The sequence below is a fragment of the Eutrema salsugineum genome, unplaced genomic scaffold (genome assembly GCF_000478725.1).
Source record: "Eutrema salsugineum unplaced genomic scaffold, Eutsalg1_0 scaffold_13, whole genome shotgun sequence".
NCBI lineage: Eukaryota > Viridiplantae > Streptophyta > Magnoliopsida > Brassicales > Brassicaceae > Eutrema > Eutrema salsugineum.
Window position 1 is genome coordinate 8,946,734 of NW_006256885.1, and position 19,761 is coordinate 8,966,494.

General features: G+C 36.3%; 5 protein-coding genes and 2 long non-coding RNA genes across 7 annotated transcripts; 3 read left to right on the top strand and 4 right to left on the bottom strand.

Moving 5' to 3' along the window:
* The first annotated feature begins 269 nt into the window (after window positions 1–269).
* LOC18023820 (ultraviolet-B receptor UVR8) lies at window positions 270–3,101 on the top strand. The gene is made up of 11 exons (XM_006408350.2): window positions 270–382; window positions 496–640; window positions 1,084–1,194; window positions 1,289–1,349; window positions 1,444–1,559; window positions 1,654–1,739; window positions 1,848–2,049; window positions 2,176–2,229; window positions 2,362–2,475; window positions 2,590–2,646; window positions 2,732–3,101. The coding sequence occupies exons 1-11, from the start codon at window positions 354–356 to the stop codon at window positions 2,936–2,938; spliced, it is 1,182 nt and encodes a 393-aa protein (XP_006408413.1). The 5' UTR covers window positions 270–353; the 3' UTR covers window positions 2,939–3,101.
* A 300-nt stretch (window positions 3,102–3,401) lies between these two features.
* LOC112088994 lies at window positions 3,402–4,161 on the bottom strand. Its single transcript, XR_002900812.1, has 3 exons — window positions 4,010–4,161; window positions 3,653–3,731; window positions 3,402–3,549 (listed from the first exon to the last, which is right to left on the bottom strand). It is a non-coding gene; the product is annotated as an uncharacterized LOC112088994 (long non-coding RNA).
* A 3,451-nt stretch (window positions 4,162–7,612) lies between these two features.
* Window positions 7,613–8,925, top strand: LOC112088992. The gene has a single exon (XM_024159772.1). It carries the CDS (start codon window positions 8,175–8,177, stop codon window positions 8,310–8,312), a length of 138 nt encoding a protein of 45 aa, XP_024015540.1. The 5' UTR covers window positions 7,613–8,174; the 3' UTR covers window positions 8,313–8,925.
* A 699-nt stretch (window positions 8,926–9,624) lies between these two features.
* On the bottom strand, window positions 9,625–10,274 carry LOC112088993. Its single transcript, XR_002900811.1, has 2 exons — window positions 10,153–10,274; window positions 9,625–9,907 (listed from the first exon to the last, which is right to left on the bottom strand). It is a non-coding gene; the product is annotated as an uncharacterized LOC112088993 (long non-coding RNA).
* A 1,575-nt stretch (window positions 10,275–11,849) lies between these two features.
* On the top strand, window positions 11,850–13,379 carry LOC18023821. Its single transcript, XM_006408351.2, has one exon. It carries the CDS (start codon window positions 11,986–11,988, stop codon window positions 13,189–13,191), a length of 1,206 nt encoding a protein of 401 aa, XP_006408414.1. The 5' UTR covers window positions 11,850–11,985; the 3' UTR covers window positions 13,192–13,379.
* A 116-nt stretch (window positions 13,380–13,495) lies between these two features.
* LOC18023711 (S-adenosylmethionine decarboxylase proenzyme 1) lies at window positions 13,496–16,001 on the bottom strand. Its single transcript, XM_006408352.2, has 4 exons — window positions 15,822–16,001; window positions 15,619–15,706; window positions 15,040–15,195; window positions 13,496–14,942 (listed from the first exon to the last, which is right to left on the bottom strand). The coding sequence occupies exon 4, from the start codon at window positions 14,786–14,788 to the stop codon at window positions 13,688–13,690; it is 1,101 nt and encodes a 366-aa protein (XP_006408415.1). The 5' UTR covers window positions 14,789–14,942; window positions 15,040–15,195; window positions 15,619–15,706; window positions 15,822–16,001; the 3' UTR covers window positions 13,496–13,687.
* Window positions 16,002–16,653: 652 nt separating this feature from the next.
* Window positions 16,654–19,462, bottom strand: LOC18023712 (ecotropic viral integration site 5 protein homolog). The gene is made up of 9 exons (XM_006408353.2): window positions 19,248–19,462; window positions 18,742–18,972; window positions 18,458–18,653; window positions 18,208–18,378; window positions 18,012–18,128; window positions 17,638–17,835; window positions 17,493–17,552; window positions 17,303–17,401; window positions 16,654–17,034 (listed from the first exon to the last, which is right to left on the bottom strand). Exons 2-9 carry the CDS (start codon window positions 18,891–18,893, stop codon window positions 16,966–16,968), a joined length of 1,062 nt encoding a protein of 353 aa, XP_006408416.1. The 5' UTR covers window positions 18,894–18,972; window positions 19,248–19,462; the 3' UTR covers window positions 16,654–16,965.
* Between the last annotated feature and the right edge of the window lie 299 nt (window positions 19,463–19,761).

The following is a 19,761-nucleotide window of genomic DNA, read 5'->3' on the forward strand; positions in this document are numbered from 1 at the left end:
TCATGTCATGGGTCTCTTTCCATATTTCTCTTTCTTAAGTTTTTTTTTTTCCATTTTCTGTAGTTATCCATGTTTTCCATATGTGAATTTATATTTTGCATTGACATTATTAGAATTTGAAATAGTAACCTCGTCAATTATCTTTATAGAAATATGAATATACGCAAATCAATGTCTTGAGCATCTTAAAGTAATTATGAATTATAATCAAATAATTAAAACACATACTTAACATAAAAACACATCGGTATTATTACCACCCCCTCGAATCCCACTGCTTTGCTTTTCCGCTTGTCTCTAAGCATTCATTCACCTTCTCTCTCTTCTCTCTCTTCTCTCTCTCCCTTGCTCAAATGGTTTCAGCAACTTCAATCATAGCCTGGTCCATTACTCTTCTCTGTTCACTTCCTTCTATCGAACAAAGTTCCGATTTTTCACTCACTCTTTGTTAAAACTCGGCCTCTCTCTTACCATCTTTTTATCCGCTTCTCTCAGGGGCTCTGGAGAAGATGGGCAACTAGGAATTGGTACCAACGAAGAAAGGGAATGGGCTTGCGTCGTTGAAGCTCTCGAGCCTTACTCTGTTCGCTCCGTTGTCTCCGGTAGCCGTAACTCCCTCGCCATTTGCGATGATGGCACGGTACTCTCCCAATATCATACACTTTGGGGTTTATCTAAATGATATTTTCTCTTGTTTTAATTGGTCTCTATGCATTCGAGGATATGATTTCCCCATCTGTTTTATGTCAAACTAAAAGAGGGCCTCTCTAAGTTTGGTTTTATAAGTTCTTGTAAGATTTCCAAGAAACATGGTTTGTCTCATCAATCATAACCGATGAAGCTCTCTGTCTTCTTCTCTTGTGGGAAAAGTCTCTAAAGCTGAAAAAAATCTTGATCCAATAGGTTAAATTTGTTTTCTTGAACCGGTTTTCGTTGTGTTATCATGGGATTGCTCTGGTTCTGGTCCTTATTCAAGTAGTTTAATGACTAAAACAAGCAAAGGTTTAGGATCAGAAGGTTGATATTTTTAAAGGCTCTATTTCGGTAACTTATGTTCTGTGTTGTTTTTAAAAACTGATTCAGATGTTTACATGGGGTTGGAATCAAAGAGGTACATTAGGACACCCACCAGAGAAAAAGACAGAAAATGTACCTAGTCGAGTGAAGGCTCTTGCCAGTGTCAAGATTACTCAGGTTTGATCTTTCTTTCTACTGAATTTCTAATGTGGTTTTCGTTAGATTATCATATGGAACTAGCAGTTTTTACTTTCAGTCTAATGGTTGATAGGCAGCAATTGGTGGCTGGCATTGTTTAGCTGTTGATGATCAAGGCCGAGCATATGCGTGGGGTATGTTATTGATTGTTTTATTCCCTAATCTCTTTTTGTTTTTTTTTTTCTTCTGGTGAGCCGTATTGAAAATGATTATGGATATTACACGCAGGTGGGAATGAATATGGACAATGTGGGGAAGAGCCTTTGAAAGACGAGATGGGTAGACCCGTGCGAAGAGATATTGTGATCCCTAAGCGTTGTGCACCGAAACTTACAGTCCGACAGGTAAAACCAACTCGTGTTATAAATCTCTCAAAAATCAAGTGATCGTGTGCATTCACTATACAAAAATAATAAATCCATTTGAGGGTGTTAACAGGTAGCTGCAGGTGGTACTCACTCAGTGGTTCTGACTCGGGAAGGTCATGTGTGGACTTGGGGTCAACCGTGGCCTCCCGGTGACATGTATACAAAACAATTAAACTCACACACAAAGCAGTAGTATACATTTTTGAGGCTGTTTTTACTAAACTGTTTTGGTTTTGGTTTCCTCTGTATATATATATTTTGCAGAAAACAGATATCTGTTCCTGTGAGAGTCCAAGGACTTGAGAATGTCCGTCTAATCGCTGTTGGAGCATTTCATAACCTGGCTCTTGAAGAAGATGGGAGGTTATTGGCATGGGGTAATAACGAATACGGACAACTTGGAACCGGTGATACACAGCCAAGCTCTCATCCTGTTCCAGTCCAAGGCCTCGATGATCTCACTTTGGTTCGTTTTATTTTTCCCTTTCTTGATTCCTTGTCTACCCATTACAACTTCTGATGCTTGCTTACTTTACAAAAGGCATAAAAGCTTCAACAAATTCTCTCTCTCTATGTGAAAACGCATCTGCAGGTTGATACTGCTGCGGGTGGATGGCATTCAACAGCTTTAACCGATAAAGGAGAGGTATTAGAACTCACTCATCTACTCTTCCAAACTTATTCTCAAAGTTTCTAACTTTCCTTCTCGTTTTCACCAAGTGAAGAAGATATATACGTGTGTGTGTGTGTGTGTGTTTGGTCTTGTAATATTTATTAGGTGTATGGTTGGGGAAGAGGAGAACACGGAAGACTCGGGTTCGGTGACAACGACAAGAGCAGCAAAATGGTTCCACAGAAAGTTAACCTTCTAGGTGAAGAAGATATCATTCAGGTAAGTCAGTCAGAGCAGCATTTAACCTTAATGATCTCGGTGAAAATGAGGTTTGATCATTTTGAGGGTAATTAGCATTGAACTCCTTAATAATTAAATAACGTTTCAAAATAGGTTTCTTGCGGCGGAACACATTCAGTTGCTTTGACAAGAGATGGCAGAGTCTTCTCGGTTAGTAGATAGGTTTTTGGATTTTACGCAAAAAGAAACGTTAAATCTTCTTCTGATATTATGAATGAGTCTCTTTGTGATCCAGTTTGGTAGAGGAGATCACGGAAGACTTGGATATGGAAGGAAAGTAACAACAGGACAGCCATTGGAGTTACCGATAAAGATTCCTCCGCCTGAAGGAAGCTTCAATCACGCAGACGAAGAAGAAGAAGGAAATTGGTTTGCTAAATCTATTGCTTGCGGTGGCCGCCACACTCTTGCCATTGTAGAATGGAAGGCTGATGATATTTGATCTCTCCGCTCTCTCATAAACAAAACTTAGAGCATGTACATTAGTGAACCCTTCTAAGGGGTTCACCAGAATAAAATGTTATTATTTTGTGGTTTTTAGTTTTTGGAAGAATCTGTGTCAATTTCTAGGTTCCATTGATAACAATAAAAAAGTGTCTTGAACCACATGAAATTCGAATTTGCAACAAAGATTTAGAAACTTTAAAATTGATGCAACATACACGACAAGATTAGCTTTTTTTATTAATTTGATTGTGTTACTTATTTCAATGTGTGACAATTTTACAAGCAGGCCTTTGAAACCAAAACAAGAGTAGAAATTGTCTTTCTCAAAACTTAATTACTTGTCTCCATCTTTCTTTAGTCGAACTCGTGATGAAAAAATTCTGATCATACAATATAACTTAAGACGACAAAACCGTTGCAGCCAAGAAGCAAAACTTATCGGCTCTGAGGTTCAATGTTTCCACTACTGATGCCTATACTAAATCATAAAGTGTGAACATTGTTTATATACAGATAACAATAAAACAGGTCATATATTTAAGATAAAAACAACAAGATCTGCAACTATTCTCTCATTTTGCATCATTTAAATTCTCTCAATTTCAACTTAAACAGCACCACCGGCATTGTTCATGAAATGGGAAATCCATAGCTGTTAGATCAAGAATCGATTCAAGTTAAATTACAGTCAAAACGGAGTCATACATACCTCATCCCAAGTGCTTGAAGTCAGTGGATCAGATGTTGTAATGTTTTTCTTCTCGATGTTATCAGGTTCATCGCCCAATCTGCGGCAATGAAAACTGCGGTTCCATAAGTTGATTTTCTCATTTGAATTAGCTGTAACAAGAACCCAAAAATACTAAACTCAACACCAGAATCTAATAGCATGAATTCTGGAGCGATAGTAGGAAGGAAACAAAATCAAAAGATACTAAACTCAATACCAGAAAACATCTTATAACAGTTCCTCGATCGATTTCGTTCGTTTTCCCCAAAAGTTATAACAGTTTAACAAATTACAAAGGAAGAACAATTTAACAAATTACAAAGGAAGAACGATTACCTTGATGATGGGAATAGATACTCGATGCTCGGATTACAACACCACCGGTAAATTTGACGGAATCTCCGATTGATTGAAAATCATCGGGGAAGAGAAAGAGAGAAGAGAGTTGCGATGGGATGAAAATGAATTTTGTCCGAGAAAAAAAAATTTGTCGCTCAAAATTACACAATATTTTTGCTCCAATCAGGTTCTTCCACGTGGTTAAGAGGCGAGGTCTTCAGAATCTTCAGGATGAACCGGTTCATCCAATATAGCTTTTTTTCTTTTATTTTTAATTGGTTTTGCCTATAAAACTGGTCCATGAACCTTAGGTAAACCCCTGATGTACATGGTCTTACGAAGAGAATAATGGCAAAAAAAAGAGAAGTTTGTGTGTGTATTTATTAGAAAAGAACGGGAGAAAAACATGCTTTTTTCAATATTACTTTTTCCCCTATAAAATAATCTTTAGATAAAAGTAATTTTTTTTATATGAAGGAAAATTTTACAAATATATAACTTCAATCAGGTGAGACGATCTTGGTAGACTTTTACTTTGTTGAAAAGCCTTGAACAAAAACATTTTCTTTTACAATGTTCTTTTTAATCAATGAGAAAATGTGTCTTTGCAGTTTGCACATTCGCAGATTGGACAGAAGCTTTCTTTTGGGGTTGTTTAGTTTAGTTTGTCCGAAATTCTTTAATTTTGTATACAACGTGTAAGCTATTATTATATTAACGGAAATTATGTCAGCCCGATAAGTCATTTGAGCCCATTCGTAAGGTTAATATAAGCTCAAATTTGTCAGCAATTAAGAATGCTAAGGCCCAATAAGTCTATTTAATTTATTTATTTAAAGGCTTGTAAAGCTTATATAAAATTAATACTTTTTTGCTTTGATTATTACAGAAATTCGTGATTTCATTCATACTTCTTTTCTTTTCACTATCTCATATTTCAATTAGATTACTAGTTCCAAGATATTGGATGCTTCATTAGCCCGAAACCAATCAACCTTAATTCAAATGATTAGTGTATACCAAAAATACAAAGTCGAAATCGGTTCTTGGTGCGTTGCACTGGACAAGTATATGTTTAATTATACGGACACTATCTGACTATCTTTTGAATCATCCAAGACCAAGATACGGGTTAATGATTCTTAATTGTGTTTAATTTTCATTGTTAACTAGCCCATTATACTATAATTGAGATGGTAAAATCATGATGAATAGAATAGTTTTTAATTAATAAGACTAAGTACAGTCAACTGAGTAGAGAGTATTAAGTAAGGAGACAAGATAACAAAAGTTGTCTAGGTTATGCCAAACAGTAACCCTTAGCCATGCGAATTTCACGCGCGGCATGCTCCACATGCTTCTTTCTATTTCTTTCTTCTTTTTCCTTTCTATATTTTTTTTAGCTTTGTTATAAATTAAAAATAATTGGATACAAACAACTGCCAAGACAACACAAGTTCAAGACCTATTGCCTAGATTCAACTTTTTCATTATTCGAGTACTTCTTGCCTTTCAAGATGAGAGTACTATCGTTGATAATACATGTGTAAACGCTTGCTTATCTTTGTTTAAAAATCGAAAACACAAATTGTAATCATAATAGCATGCAAATGCATGACTGACGAAAATTTTAAGTTTAGATTGTCTTTTTTCTTATATTCCTTGAAAAAAATACAATGGGGCATTGGCTATGGCTTTTCGCGTGCGAGTTATGGTGAGAAATGTACATGTACGCATAGATTTGATTGGTATATATACAGTACCATGGATTATATATATATATATATAGCTAGCTGAGTTACAAGATCAAAAAAAAAAAAAAAAAAGATCAAAATGTTCTGTTTTAAAACATGACAAGTGGAAAATCGGGATATTATAAGGGAAAGGGGACACACAAAACAATTTCCAAGAATTAAGGCGCTAGTAGAATATGTAGGCTTTGGTATTTGAACTGTAATTAAGTAAAATTAATCAAAAATATCTATATAATCAATACAACTGGAGAGATTGGGTTTTATTGTATGAATGATTAAGTGGAAGCTGAATAAAGCAGGCCAGGTTCAAGTTACGGCTGATTTGGTGGTGGAACACGAGAAAAGACATGTGGGATTATGTTTTGGCTTTGATTACTAAAGCTCTTATCTAAGCTCACAAGTCTCAAATCCCAAGTACTTAAAAACTAATCTTGTTCTAACACTACAAGAAAACAGCAGGTTTTTCTACAAAAAATATCATCAAAAAATGGTAGGAAACAGGCATTTCCTATCAATTTCCGACGAAAAATTTCGGTAGGTTCTATACCGTCGGAAATTATAAATGGTCAGAAAATGGTAGGAAATTTCCTACGAAACTTTTGGTCTGAAAATTTAATCGGAAAAATTGGTCAGAATATCGTAGGATATTTGCTATTACTTTTCTCCCATTTTCCTACGAAAAAATTCAACCGTTTTTCTACAAACATTTTCCTACCATATTCGTACCAATTTTCTACTAGATATATAAAAACAGTTTTAATTCAATTAATTCTAAAATTAAATAATTTCAATTATTAAATAAATTATAAAAATTAAATCTAAATTAATCAGCCCAATTAAAAACTAATTAGAAATTAATTTTAACTAAATATGGAACTTCTAAATGCTAAATTATATTAATTCACTTAATATTTTTTTCTAGTTAAGATATGTCACTATTTATAGAGCCTATTCAGTGTGTCTTCCACTTTGGTTGGTCGATGTGGGAATTTTCCCATTTCTTGTTTTGACTGATTTTGGTAGGAAATTGATAGGATATTTAAATTATAAAATATTTGCTTAGTAAGAAATTGATAGGTAATTTTTTACATATTCTATTTGTAGAAAAGTGGTCAGAAATTTTCGACGAATTTCCTACTATTATCACAGTAAAATTTTTTTATCGATTTCCTACCATTTTCTGATCAGATTTCCTACAAATACTTTTTTGGTGAATATTGGTAAGAAAATTTTGACCGTTTTGGACGATTTTTATCATAAGAAATTTCTTATCAATTTCCTACCATTTCTAATTTTTGTCATAAATTTGTAGGAAAATGATAAAAAACATTTCCTACTAAAATTTTCGTAGGAAAATTCATAAGAATTCAACATGTTTTTTTGTAATGTAATAGTAAAAAAAACTAGGAATTGAGCTTCGGAAGTTTCGTGGATAGTTTCTTAAGCTACACTACTTTTGCAAAAAGTTTTTGGAAATCGTTTTTCAATTTTAGATGTACGGTACCGTTACTCTAAGTTAGCCATTGAAAATAAACACATCAAATACATGTAACGTATATTAAAACTTCATTTATACATATGTTTTAAACTAATTTAGTATGTAGATTTTTTCTTTTCGGCACTAACTAGTATGTAGATATATTAGATGAAAGTTATGAAAATGGACGTACTTTTGTTTGCGAGTAAAAGTGACTCAAAGCATCCCCATTTTTGTGGGATCTATTCATTTCATTTGAAGCAAAATGGCTCTGACCATTGAATCAGCCAATCTGTTGAAAAACAATAACAAATGACAGAGCACTCAAAAGTATGTTATCTTTTGATGAAAATTCCATATATCCGACCACGATTATATTACATGAAGAGAAAAACTATTCTTATACATTGAAGTTATTGTTTTTTTGTCACTTGTTATTTTATAGTACATAAAAGAATAAGGTCTGTAACCAAATGGCCGACCAATGTATCTTGGTTGGTGGATTTTCACATTGTTATGTAAAGTTTGGCGACGTGACTCAACCATAAAGATGAGAATATATAATAAATTTGTTCAAACTCCATTCTTGTTATTTATTATTTACATGGTCCCCGTATATATTACTTCTTTTTGTATGGATTTTATTCATTTATTAACATGTACAATGCAGACAATAACTTCTCCCTATAAAAGCTCATTCGAGCAAGTCTCTTCACCCATCAAATCATTTATATTCCAAAGCTTTCTGCCCTGTTCAAAAAATCACACTCTCTATCTCGACTCTATCTAAATTATCTTTCTAGAAGATTCGTAACTCGAGAAAAATCTAAGACAAGTTTTTTGTCAAGAGATTCGTCGTATTAAATCTCACCATCTTTAGTATTTGAGAGTACTAAATCATTGTTACATATCAACCGGTCTGCAAACGGATATGGAGAGCATCATGAACATGAAGAGAAAGGAGAAGAAATCACAAAGTAGAAGACTCGGGAAGTATCTCAAAGAACAGAAAGCGAGGATTTACATCATTAGGAGATGTGTGATGATGCTCCTATGTTCACGTGATTGATTCATTTATTCATTAACAACACATATACATGCATGCTTATGTACGTGTATGTGTGTGTGTGTGTGTGAGAGAGAGAGTATGCAGAAATCAGAGGCAAGCTAAAGGAAAGCATGTCAATGATAAAAATTTAGATTGCTTTGTTTTGCCTTGTCCTATATGTAAATACACTATTAGAAGCCAATGATCATGATTAGAAGAAAGTATTACTTTATGCAGTCGTGTTACGATGTCAATCACACAATATCAGCGTTCATTACTCAATCACAAAGAGATCGGCCACAGTGTGAAGATTAATTCACATTCATTTCTAGTTATCCCGTACGATTCTCCCGATCTAAATCGGTTTTACATGAAGAAGATTTTACTCAACATGTTCTATTCGATACGGGTAGGAGAAACGGTATTCTTTTCAAAAAAAAATATTAATAAAAAATCACTCTAAAGACAAACGGTTTTATACCACCAAACTAAAAAAACTCCCTTCTTTTTTAGGTTATATAATACGAAACCACTTGTTCTTCTCTGTTCTTATTAAGTAGTTAGGTTTACGGCTCCGATCAGTGATCACAAATTGACATCTTTTACAATCAGCTTCGTAATAACTCATCGAATTAGTCAAGACGTGGAATGACCCAAAAGAAAAAAAATATCCATTCAAATGATGAAACGACAAAATATATGTATATATATATATATACGACTGGTGCCAAAAACTAAGATTATATATATATATACTATATACTCGTCCTAGATGTAAATATCACTTACTGTTTTTCTTTAAGAGAAATTCTTGAAGGTTGATTATTTTTAAGCTGAAATCTCTATAAAGTTCCAACTCAAAACGAAGAGAGTACAAAACAACACATGATCCATGATTTTCATGTAGGAATTACTAAAAACAAATACACATATTTCTAGGTTTTTGATACTTTAGAGATTTCTGAGTGCTATATACATGTCCTAGAGTAAAAACTCATGAAAATTTTATATAAACTTTTGTAGAACATTATTTGTGCAAAATTTTTTTTAATCAACAACTGAATTTTAGAATAGATTACATTTTCTGAAATCCCTCACCAACTTTGTTTCTTACATGGATTTTAGAATAGAGACAAAGTTGGTAAGGAATTTCAGAAAATATAATCTATTCTAAAATGGTACATATATCAGATTAACCAAAAAAAAGATTAATCTAGTATTCATCTTCAATCCTCCCTTTTCACTCCATCATTTTCACATTAGGAAATCAGATATTCATTAACTATATATCAAAAAGATTTCATTAACATTCAAGAAATGAAATAACATCAGAAACAGCATGCAGTAATGGGAAATTAAAAACATCCCAAATTTATTAAATAACTCCAACAGAGGATTATTACAAAAAAAACTGAAAGTTGTTAGGTGTTCTTGTTCGGCCTATGATTCACATTTATGATTATGACCATATATCTCTTTATGTACGTGCGTGTGTATATATACATTTTAATATTAATTTTGTAATATTATTCAAAACAAAATTGAACCTGTTGCATGGAGTCTTGAGCTGAAGCAGCAGCATCTTTGGCCCTATCCATCATACCACTTGCCTTCTCCTGCATTCACACATTGTTAACACATTTATCAATATACATTTCGCCAAAATTAAATTCAGTTTAACAAACTTGTTTACAGAAATAAATACATTTCAATTCTATGTATTTACGTGTAGGTCTCTCATAGATAGCATTTATCAACATATAATTAATCTCAACGAACAAAAAAACAAAGAATTGACTCAAATGAATTTGCAAAAATCTTAATTTCATATAAGATTTAGTGTAAGAGTTAAGAGAGAGACCTTAGTCTGGCCAGTGGCTTGACCGGCTTGGTAGCTTATGTTTTGCTTGTTGTCTACTATTTTCTCTCTTGCTGGTTTTTGCTTAAACTTAATGTGATGCTTTCTTTGATTGGTTGTTTGTGTTCTGATGATGATATAATAATACTTGAGTTTTGGGGTTGCTATAAATAACCCAAGGGACGTGCTTGGGTGCCTCCACGTGTTGCATCTCTTGATACGTGGCGCGTCCACGTGTTAGTTTAACCGTTTGACCAGGATATAAGAGCATCTATAATGGTGAACTTTTTATGGGGTTCACTTCAATTTTTTTATTAATTAAATTTTGAGAAGAGAGAGAATGTAAAAGAAGAGAGAAAGTCGAAGAAAAGAAGAAGAGAAGAGAGAGAAAAAGAGAGAAAGAGAAAGAAGATGGAAGAACAAAAAGCTCAGCCAATAAAATTATGACACGTCGCGTGAACCCCTTCTTAAAATCTTAAAATCGTTTCTAAAAACTCTAAATTAAGACCCATTTTATAAATATTGAATTTTATTCATTTATTTTTAATGAAAAAAACCCATGAACCTCTCTTTTAAATACTCCATTACAGATGGTCTAAGCCTCTTACGTACGTGGTTTTTCTCAGATCCCTGATTCGGAAACGACACGGTTCTACTTCTTGGGCTTAGGCTTGTATTGGACGAACGAATTATTCTTTTGTTGCTAGATGATAGGATTTCTAGTGAAAGAAAAAGATTTTCTCACTCACTAATCAAGATTTACAATCTTTTTTTCGCTCATTTTTTTTAGTTCGACATTCATCTTTGGGAAAAATGTCATAAAAAGCACGAACTTTCAAATTTAGGCCATTTTAAGCATGAACTCTAAGGTCGGCCATTTGAGGCTTGAACCTTCGTTGACTTTCCGTTTAAGGCATAAAAAAAAATTGACTCGGCCAAATCGAACACAACGTTAAATCGCGTAACAGAGAAACTAAACCTCGTTAAGCCGACGTTAATGTCTCTGTTAGTTACTAAACACCGACGTTTTAAGCCTAAAATCCCCTAAATCCAACCTCAAATCCCTAAATCCCCAAATTCTCTCTCAAATATCATCTTCCTCTCTTGCCAATTGAAGCTCGTTTCTTCATCTTTTTATCAAAGCTAAACGCAAGCGAACCTGATTCCTTCATCTTTTACAGAGATAAGCTGCAAATCTGGGTCTTCTTCCATTGTTGATGATGATTTACGCGGCTTTCCATCAAAGTGTCATTGTGGAAGAGGTGTTGTCATCTACACATCAAGCACCGAAGAAAACCCAGGGAGACCCTTCTTCCGGTGTCCTAGAAAACGTCGGCGTTTAGTAACTAACAGAGACATTAACGTTGGCTTAACGAGGTTTAGTCTCTCTGTTATGCGATTTAACGTTGTGTTCGATTTGGCCGAGTCAATTTTTTTTTATGCCTTAAACGGAAAGTCCACGAAGGTTCATGCCTCAAATGGCCGACCTTAAAGTTCATGCTTAAAATGGCCTAAATTTGAAAGTTCGTGCTTTTTATGACATTTTTCCCATTCATCTTTGGCAAGATAAATCATCACTTTTTTTGGTTAAATATATTTATACTCAAAACAATCATTATCTTTCTGCTTAATTTTCCCCAAAAAGAAAAAAAAAAACAGATGGGAAAACTAGAAAGTACGCATAAATTTGAATTTTGAAAATAAAATATCAATTTCGAAAAAGGAATCCAACTTGTGCTCGGAGATTTCCCTTCTTCCCCAAATTGAACCCTGAACATACCTTACCGATCGAGGAAAACTAAACAAAGGCGAAAACTTTGATCGCAGGTTCCAAAAATGGGAGTCATTGAGATATGGGTGGCCGAATTCGTCCTCCGTCGCCACCAAAATCCTAGGGTTTACGCTACTAGCCTCTTCTCGGCTCTGAAATTGGACGACTGTCCAAAGCTCAAGACTAGTGCCGTGGTGCGGGACATGTCGAATTCGTTGATTCGAGGTCAAGTCGACGAGAGAATGCTGGATCTTCTCGAGGTTCTCGAGAAGCTGCAGGAGGATTCGGTAACCATGGAGTCTCTCAAGTCGGCCTATTGCTGGACGGCCGTCGAATGCACGCTTAGATTCATGTGGCCAGAGACTGCTTCGGATGGTTTCTTCGGCGAGGCCCTCGAGAGGATTTGGGGGAAGCGGATTGGGATTTTGAAGGTGAGGGAGAGCGATCTGGTGACTCCTGAGTTATTGAAGTGGGAGAGTGATCTAAAGATGGCCGTTGAGGAACCTGACATGTACCAGAAGATTCGTGAGACTAACATCAGGTACAATGCCATCTCTCATCTCAATCAGCTTCTCAAAGAGCAGTGGGCTCTACTTGGTTGTTCCTCTCTTGAGTTAGAAGCTCGAAAATGGTTTCTTAAGCGCAAGGATCCAAATGCTGCCCGGGAAAGAGGTAAGCATTACGGATACAGTGGGGAGGAAGTTAATGACGTTGAAGATACGGTGAATGAACAAGAACAAGAACGTGAGCCAAGTCTTGATACGGTGAATGAACAAGAACAGGAACATGAGCCAAGTCTTGATAAGGCGGACATAACAGTGGCTCGAGAGCTTAAGGATTGTTTGTTAGAGATCATTCAAGGACTGGTGGAACCTTCCACGAGGCAAGGGCAAGAAAACAACAACGCAACTGGCCTCTCCTCAGTTGATGTCTCTCCTCAGCCAGATCGGGCAAACAGGACTGAAACAGGAAGAGGTCGAGCAGAAGATAGCCAGGGAACATCATCGTCATCATTGTCTGGGAGAGTTCGGCCTTATCTACCAACCCCGAAACCTCTGAATGTATCATCGTTGAAGAAAGATAAACCGGCTAAAACGGGTTTCAAAAGGCCAGTGAGACACTGGACGCCTGAAGAAGTGCAAGCTTTAAGGGATGGAGTGAAAGAGTATGGAAAATCATGGAAAGATATAAAGAAGTCAAACCCTCTTGTATTCGCTGCTAGAACTGAGGTGAATTTGAAGGATAAGTGGAGGAATTTAATCGGTCGCTAGTTTGAGTTCTTGGATTTCTTTTTTGTCTTTTGTCAAAGTAGAACTGAGGTGATTTTGAAGGATAAGCAGAATATGTTTTGTAAGAGTAGTCGCAGATGGTCGGAGGGATGCAAGAGTAGAAAATCTAAGTCTGATGTTGTCTCTTGGTTGTAATAGCAAGTTTACGTAAGAACAGATGCTTCGTAATTTCGCTCGTAACTAATGTTGTCTCTTGGTTGTTATGTTCTTATACTTTTTGTATTTCTAAGCAAAACATGATTCAGAACTGACGTTTTTTCCCCCTTCAATCGTGGACAGAAAAACATCGACAAGAGTAATGTATAAAGAGGATAAACATAAATAGCAACATAATCGTCTCACATATATAATTATAAAGACCAAAAGAAAACATGAACACACACTTGCTTGAGAAGAGACTACGTCAACTTCACAAGTCATTATTCATTAGAACATATTATTAAAAGAAAGCTCAAAAATAGTTTAGATAAAAGTTCTGCTAGATTCCCTCGTCCTTCTCGTCCTCGCTGCTGCAGCTATTGTTGCTGCTCCAGTCACACTTCAAGGTAGATCTAGGCGACCCACAGTACTTGCCAAGCTTCTCAAACGTCTGATACATGACTGTTCCACTCTCTTCTCCTAGTGACTCAAATGTCCTCTCTCTGCACCCATAATCTTCCAAGTCCACACTGATCTCCGGCTTGTACGCCTTCACTCCAATGCTCGAGTGCACAGCTACAGAGAATTGCTTAGGCTCGAAGCAAGACAGAACCCTTGTCACCAGCTGGCTCAGGTCTATAGTGTTGAAGTCATAACCCACAGCTTCGAAGCTCGCGTAGCTGAACCCATCCTCAGGGGTCACATGGATAGTGGAGATCGCATCTCCTTCAATAGAGTTCATAGAGTAGCCACAAGGCTCGAATTCGAAGTCGCAGATCTGGGACTTGGGGAGGATCTTTCTGATTCCAGAGTTGTCAGTCATTGATCCGGTCTCGCCAGTTTCATTCTTGTAGAAGACAGAGGCCTTCTCTCTGTCTAGACCAGTCATGCACATCTCGAGCGTGTAGACATTGTTGTTGCAGTTGCTCGAGGACTGGGCAGAGGCAGCATAGACATGCCATTTCTTAGTCTCATCATCATTGCCCATCAAGTAGGCTACGCTGTTCAGGCCAAGCTTAGAAAAGTGCCCATCAAGAACAGAGACTTCTTCAGAGAAGCTCCGGTGGGGAAACGGCTGGCCTCCGGGGCAGAGGAAGGAGCCACGAGTGTACTTGACAGACTTGACACTCAGAGAGAGCTCACCGGCCAGCTTAAGGAGCGGCGGGATAGAGAGGAGGAGCTTCGTGGTACCACAAGTCTTGATGATGACTTTGTATGGGTAGACAAAGAAGCTGGACTCAGAGAGGACGTACGAGTCCAATTGGTCGTTGGAGAGAGACGAAACGATCGTGCATGCAGCAGGAGTGAGAATTTCGTCCAGCTGGGACTTGGTCAGAGCACGGAGTCCCAAACCCTTGGAGTCTTGAAAGATGCTTGGCTCAAAGAAAGATACTTTGAGCCGCTTCTCGTAACCTTCGAAACCGATTGCAGATAAGGCCATCTCGCCTTGTTGTTGGAGGAGAGAACGATTGGATTTGGGAACCAGCAGAAACGGAGCTTTGAAAAAGGTAAATTATAAACTGGAAATTAAAGAAAGCTATAACTATATTAGGAGACTCGGTGCACGCTACAACTCAGGATGGCCTCTTAGCGCACTGCAACAAAGATAAAAGAACACAAACAATGCTAAGAAACTTGATACTGAATATATTGAACAAAACTCATAAAATGTGAATAGAGGAGGAAACTCACGTTGGAGTAGACAGAAGATTTGAATTTCTTGATTCCACCGTTTGGACGAACGTCTTCAATGCTGTAACCGAGGGGAGCTTCGTAAAATAAGGAACTACTACTGCTAGACTTCTTATTACCACCTTTCGACTCCATCATAATCTCATTCACGCTCTTCTGTAATTACATAAGACACACAAAACGTTAGATAACAAAAGAGGACCCAACTTCAACACAGATAATTACTGATCAATAATAATTTCAACTCCTCATTCAAGCAATAATTAAGCATATCGGTTCATCAGACATGATCGGATTGTTTCGTCAGATCTAGAGCCATGAGAGCCTATGATTAGGGCTAATCCTTAGAAACTAAGCCTAAGACGGTTTCTTATTTCTATAAATCACACAACGTCAATCGAAACCTTAGTCGTTCGATCTGAATGTAGAATCCCATATGGGCAGAATCAATTATAATATGCATTCGAATATCAATCTAGATCAGAATTATGAATATTTTAATTTTTTTTAAAAAACAAAGATAATTTGTGATCGGTGTAAATCAATCGAAAGCGTAGGTCAGACGATAAGAGTACTTACATAAATATGAATGTAGATCTAGACCACGAATTATGAATCCTTATTTCCAGAAACTCCTTTCTCCAGATATCAAACGAAACCCTCAAACCTGAAACCAACACAACCAAGAATTCTTCGGTCAGAAAACAATTTCATAAGAAGAACAACGATCAGATCTACGAAAGAAAAATTGAGATCTATATATTGCAAAAAAAAAAGCTCACCAGATCCAGATGTTTCAGAAAACCGCTAGACTTTGAATAGAAAAAACTCTTAACAATTTCGAAAAGAGAAAGTGAGAACCCTAATTTGAGAGAACGATTATGATGATTTGGTAATGATGAGGCAATGAGAAGCGTTCGTGAGGAGAAAAGAAAGGTAGAAAGAGTCCTTTATATAAGCTCTAGGGCTATCTCCCGCCGAAAAATTACGTGTTTACCCTTAAACCTTAAGAAAAGGTTTCGCGTTAATTTGCGTGAAGCTCCCTGAACCGTTCATTTTATTTATTTATTTTCCAACAATTTGCCGTTTTCAAGGTTTTACCAAAATTACCTTTAAACCCCCTTTTTGAAAAAGAAAATGTGGAAACGGTAGGTGCTTGAATCACGATTCCTGACCACAGAAAAATAGCAACAATCAAAACAAATTAAATTTATTTGTTTTCCTGCCACTTGTTTTGAACATATTTTTGACATTATCTTAGCATAACAACATTAGTAGATTGGCCGACACGCTATTAAAAATACTAAAGAGAGAGAATTAAAAACAACCAATCAAATAATGACACTTGTAAAGATACGTGTATCGTTTGAGCGGATAACCCGAGGTGTGCTGTCACGTAACGTGGGCCCAGAGAATCAAATTCTATTTCTTCTTCTCAAAGGCCCTCAAGTCTCAACTGCTCCGCTAGACGACAAAAAGGACCCCTTCCCGTGACTCACTCATGACTCATGACACATGATCCCATTTGTCAAAAGTTCGAACAACATAAAAAAATTGCGTAAAAGTAATCAACATTTGACCTTCATGTAAGTTATTCTACTAAAAAAGTGGAATGATTAACATGTAGTATTTAGATTTTGTACAAACATACAATTTTTTCAATTAGGAAAAGTCGAACAACTAAAATGATTTACCTTTGACATTAATAATGAGATTTCTCTACAAACACTACAACAACAAATCTCTATCTATAATACCTTCTTTACCAGAAATTTCTTGAAATCGAAACGATATAAAGTGATTCCTCCCCCCAACTTGACAAATATGATGAAAGAAGAATATATTCCAAAATCCAAAAAGATAAGGATGAGAAAAGAATTCGAATCCAAGCGTCTGGTGGTTCAGGCTACTGCCAAACCGATTTTCTTACGGTTGAACCGGTTTGCCAATAGTCTTCTCATAATCCTTTTTCAGTTCTTCCAAACGCTTTGATACCTGGGATGACCAACTTAAACCATTAATGCCAACTCTAACTAACTCTAGCAAAGCTCAGAAAAAACAGAATTAACAGCATCATCAATGCCTAAGCTGTTCAATTGGGGTACGTTAAAATTTAGTCAGTCAAGTTAATTATGTCGATATCTAAAATCTGATTCATTCACTGTGTGTTATAAAATATAAGTTCCCGTCTCACATATCTCTCGGAAGTTTAAATGGAAGATAAAGGAGAAAGCTTTTTTAACTCTAGCAAGAGAAAGAGAACCTTAATGGAGTAAGCCAATGGAAGCAAGGTATCTGGATTCATTGCATCTTCAGGGAAATTTTTCAGAGCATGTATGAGTTTTTCAAACGGTAATTTTACCTGGAGAATTCATATATAGGATACAGTTGATAAGAAGAAAGCTCAGTTTAGCGAATTTAACTTACTGACTCGTAAGAAAAGCTCCACTCACCAGCTCATCTTGGCAATACTTCAACAATGCTAAGCCGACTTTGAACACGATTTTAACGCCCTAAAGAAACAATGACCAAAGAAGATAACAGAATATTACAGCAAAATACTGAAAGAAGATTTTGAAGAAAGTGAATTAATTTTACCTCAGAGAGAAACACATCCCATATCCGTAGAGCCAAAGGGAAAGGAAATGAATAAGAGAAGACGGTGATGAACCATTGACTTGCATACATACTCGGATTGATCATTTCTTCAGTGAAATGTTCTCCGAGCTTCGGGATTAGCTCTCGAACCAAGCTTTCTAACTGAAACAGGTATTGCTGTACAAGAGGAAGCCCTGCCTACATTACACACAAGTGAGATCAATACAATATCCTTATATGTTGGATACTCCATTCGAAATAATTGACAGATAATTTTTCAAAGGTGGTCACAAATTCTAATTCACGCAGAAAAAGAAGGGTTTTTTTGGGCTCTCAACTATAAGTCGTTTTCTTGCAACGATTAAAAGACTTACATGATACAATCCTTCCATTGGAGCATGAACAGCTCCTTTGAGTAATGCAACTAGTAACCAGAACGCATCTTCTTCGCTCATATAAAGAAGCAACAGACCGGCTATAAAACCCATCCCCTGCAGTTACAAAAATCATGAATTTTGAGTAATATGGCAATAAAATGAGACACAAAGAGTTATATCTCAGAAGACAGACCTGAACATATCCAACATCTCTGTCATAAACTGAGTACGCCTTAAGGACATTGTAGAGCGATCTTTGTCCAGGTCCATGTCTCTTCTGAAAGAAAACATGGGATGGGAAAGTACGGGATATGTCTCGAATGATATCAAGTTCTGATGCCGATGTCTCATAAATCACCAATTGCTGCAGAGAAGTATTGATAAATTTATCAGAATATGACTCAAATAAAAAGCAAACAATGTAAGCAAAAGGGAGGAATTACCTCATAAACACCAGGATTCATAAGCAAAAGGTCCCGGCTTCCTGAGATTAACTGCCAAACAAGACCTCTAAGACAATCCGGGATCCCTTTTCGTATACGCCTTTTGACAACATTAGGTTTTCTTCTAACATAATGCTTCCAGTCACTACCTCCAATCCCAATCATCTTCCTCCATTTTCTCACCTTTCTCTCCTCTCTAGAGCCAACAAAAAAAACACACCCTCACTGTTATCTCTCTCTCTCTCTCTCTGAGAAACTCTATTCAATTTTTACTCAGGACATACCTGTCATGGTCAGTGGATGATGTTGATCTAGCCTTGCTGAAGCGTTCTGGCGAGTTACCATGTTCTTGCTTCAGGAACCCGAATCTATCAACCGGGACACGAGGAGTGACTGGTCCTGACTCACTGTCAATTTCTGTTTTTTTTCTGCTCATTCTACTAACCTGATGATGAGACTCCTAGCATTGGTTTTACACAACTTTCAGTCTCCTTCTTCATAAGATTGTGATCAAGCTGAAAAATGTCAAAATCACAGATATTAAGAAAAAAATTTCCAAAAACCGTAGAGAAGTGAAATTTATAGACAGAATCCTAGATTACAAAACCGGACATGACATTAAAATGATTCCTGGTGATATATTTGACCGCAGAAATGTGATGTAGAAGGGACGCAAAATCCATGGACATCAGTTCTTGCTACTAAAAGAAGACGACCTACAGACTAGAGTGAAAGAGGAACAAAATTTAACACTCGGTACCAACGTTTGGTTGGATGGAAAGATTCGTACCCAAATCGTCGATGCTTCCGATGAAATAAGACGAGCCAAGGAATTGAAAATTCGAAAAGGAACTGACGATAAGATTACGAAACCGGTAGAAATACAACGTTCGTTGGAGATCACATCCGCTTACGATCCAGATGTAGCAAGTCTTCGAATTTTTCCATCCGCTCGGAGAAAGTGATTTTTTTTTCCTCTCCCGAGAAAATGTGAGACAAAAAGAATGAAACAAAGACAGAGTGAAACCAGCACGATACGACGCCGTCAAGACTATTATTATTTAATCATCTTTATTTGTGTTTTGATTCAAAAAAAAATAATCTTTGACGATGTGATGCCAACTTGCTAAAGTTTTGTGCCAACTAACACCTGATTTCTAAAATGAGTATAATTAAGGACGACTTGAGTGATAGAGATTTCTTCACGATTTAGACTTTCATTCATAATTTTAAAATAAAAGAACAAGGAATGAAAGAGTACACGACTGTATATACACATTGTTAACCAGTTATACATTGTTCTA